The sequence below is a fragment of the Caenorhabditis briggsae genome (genome assembly GCF_000004555.2).
Source record: "Caenorhabditis briggsae AF16 supercontig from assembly CB4, cb25.NA_369, whole genome shotgun sequence".
NCBI classification, from domain to species: domain Eukaryota; kingdom Metazoa; phylum Nematoda; class Chromadorea; order Rhabditida; family Rhabditidae; genus Caenorhabditis; species Caenorhabditis briggsae.
The window spans coordinates 1-2,650 of NW_025543398.1; the positions used below are offsets into that span (position 1 = coordinate 1).

Consider the following 2,650-nt stretch of genomic DNA (forward strand, 5'->3'; position numbering starts at 1 on the left):
CAGAAATTCAGAAATTCAGAAATTCAGAAATTCAGAAATTCAGAAATTCAGAAATTCAGAAATTCCGAAACTCAGAAACTCAGAAATTCAGAAATTCAGAAATTCTAAAATTCTAAAATTCTAAAATTCAGAAATTCAGAAATTCAGAAATTCAGAAATTCAGAAATTCAGAAATTCAGAAATTCAGAAATTCCGAAACTCAGAGGCTGAGAGATTCAGAAATTCAGAAATTCTAAAATTCTAAAATTCAGAAATTCAGAAATTCAGAAATTCAGAGATTCAGAAATTCAGAAATTCAGAAATTCAGAAATTCAGAAATTCAGAAATTCCGAAACTCAGAAACTCAGAAATTCAGAAATTCAGAAATTCTAAAATTCTAAAATTCTAAAATTCAGAAATTCAGAAATTCAGAAATTCAGAAATTCAGAAATTCAGAAATTCAGAAATTCAGAAATTCAGAAATTCAGAAATTCAGAAATTCAGAAATTCCGAAACTCAGAAACTCAGAAATTCAGAAATTCAGAAATTCTAAAATTCAGAAATTCAGAAATTCAGAAATTCAGAAATTCAGAAATTCAGAAATTCAGAAATTCCGAAACTCAGAAACTCAGAAATTCAGAAATTCAGAAATTCTAAAATTCTAAAATTCTAAAATTCTAAAATTCAGAAATTCAGAAATTCAGAAATTCAGAAATTCAGAAATTCAGAAATTCAGAAATTCCGAAACTCAGAAACTCAGAAATTCAGAAATTCAGAAATTCTAAAATTCTAAAATTCAGAAATTCAGAAATTCAGAAATTCAGAAATTCAGAAATTCAGAAATTCAGAAATTCAAAATTTAGGAATCCATCCTTAGAACCCGACAACGTCAACAAATTGCTGAGCTTTTCAACGTGTTCACCATCGAATTTTCACATCCAGAATTTTTTGTGGACGCCTGAAATTTGAAATTTTCAGACAGAAAAATTTTTTTTTGACTGAAATTTTTTTTGGCTCAATTTTCTTTGGAATTTGTTTGAATAAAGCTTTAGACCTTTTTTGAAGTGTTATTATACTCCTAATAGAATCAAGGGTTACTGTAGATTTTTGAAAAAATAATATATCAAAAAAACATTTTTCTGAAAGTCATTTTTTCCAGGAAGATATCCTAAAAATTCGACAACGTCAAGAAATTGCAGTGGTTTTCAATGTTTGGAATGTCAGATTCACACATTTGGAGTTTATTAAAGATGTCAGAGCTTAAATGTTTTTTTTTCAAAAAAATAAATTTTTACGAATTTCTCATTTTTGATGATCCAAATCTGTTGTTCCAAATGGTTGAATGTCCATTATTTTGACATTTATGAGCAACAATTTTAAGTTTCGAGATACCAAAAACTATAATTTCAGATGGGTTGAAAACTGAAAAATTCCTCACACTTGGACATATCAAAAAGTACAAACTACATAGGATTTCATGGATTAGGTGGGGGTTTTTTTTTAATTTTCAGAAAAAAATTCTAACAAAATTTTTAAAAGTTTCCAAAAATAACTTTTACTATGAATCTCAAAAAGCTCTGTGTTTCTCAGAATTTGATGGAAAACAAACACCCTGTTTTTTATTAATTACATATAAATCTAGAAAAAAAGACAATTTTTCTAGAATTTTCCTTTTTCTTGTTTTTCTTTTTCAATAATTATTATTAGCAGTCGGTTTACGCCCCCACCGGGGCAAAACCTCCTGGGCTCCGCTTATAGTGCGTGTAACCTTATTGAAAAGTTTTCCACTTTTGCTCAGTGACTATTTTTTAAAGGTTTAAACTCGGAAAATTGGAATTTCAAATATTCAGTCCGAACCCAGGAATCCGGAATCCGGAATCTGCACCCAGGAACCCGGAATCCGGACCAAAGAATCCGAAATCCGAACCCGGAAATCCGGAATCCGGGCCCAGGAATCCGGAATCCCAACTCGGGAATCCGGAATCCGGACCCAGGAATCCGGAATCCCAACTCGGGAACCCGGAATTCGGACCCGGGAATCCGGAATCTGAACCCGGGAATCCGGAATCCGGACCCAGAATTCCGGATCCAGATCCCTTCTCCGGTCCCCTCTCGGAAGCTCCGAGAAGGGAGTACTGATTCTTCCTTTCACTTCTCTTCTCCTTATCTCCGTAACAAAACAAACATTTTCGCTTTTAGATTCTTTGAATATCTCTTACAGGAATCGAGATATACTTGATCAAAGTGGCAAACTCTGTTCAAAAATCAAAAAAAAAATGCCTTTTAGCGGACTCGAACCCTTGACGCGCGGGCATTTAGTTGCATTATTGACCAATTTGAGCCTCAAAATGCTCCTGAGCTCCAAAAATAATTTTTTCTCTACTATGAATCTCAAAAATCTCTGTTTTTTGTGTTTTCATTCTCAGAATTTGATAGAAAACAAACCACGCTGTTCTTTATTATTTGTTCTAGAATTTTCTTTTTTTCTTGTTTTTCTTGTTTAATAATATTAATAACCAGCTTGCTGGTGCGCCTACGGCGCGATTTGACCTAGTTTATTTTACTTATTTTTCTCACAGGGTCACGTAAGTCAGTCATATAAGAAGGAGCGATTTTCAAAATTTTCAATTTTCATCCCAAATCACTTCGATTTCCAAAATTTTCAGTAAAA

The 2,650-nt window shown here is 32.4% G+C and overlaps 1 protein-coding gene across 1 annotated transcript; it reads left to right on the top strand.

The window, feature by feature from the left end:
* Positions 1-1,196: 1,196 nt before the first annotated feature.
* CBG25045 lies at positions 1,197-2,118 on the top strand (the record flags this gene model as incomplete). Its single annotated transcript, XM_002648631.1, has 3 exons — positions 1,197-1,245; positions 1,390-1,465; positions 1,830-2,118. The coding sequence occupies 3 exons, from the start codon at positions 1,197-1,199 to the stop codon at positions 2,116-2,118; spliced, it is 414 nt and encodes a 137-aa protein (XP_002648677.1).
* Positions 2,119-2,650: the final 532 nt, after the last annotated feature.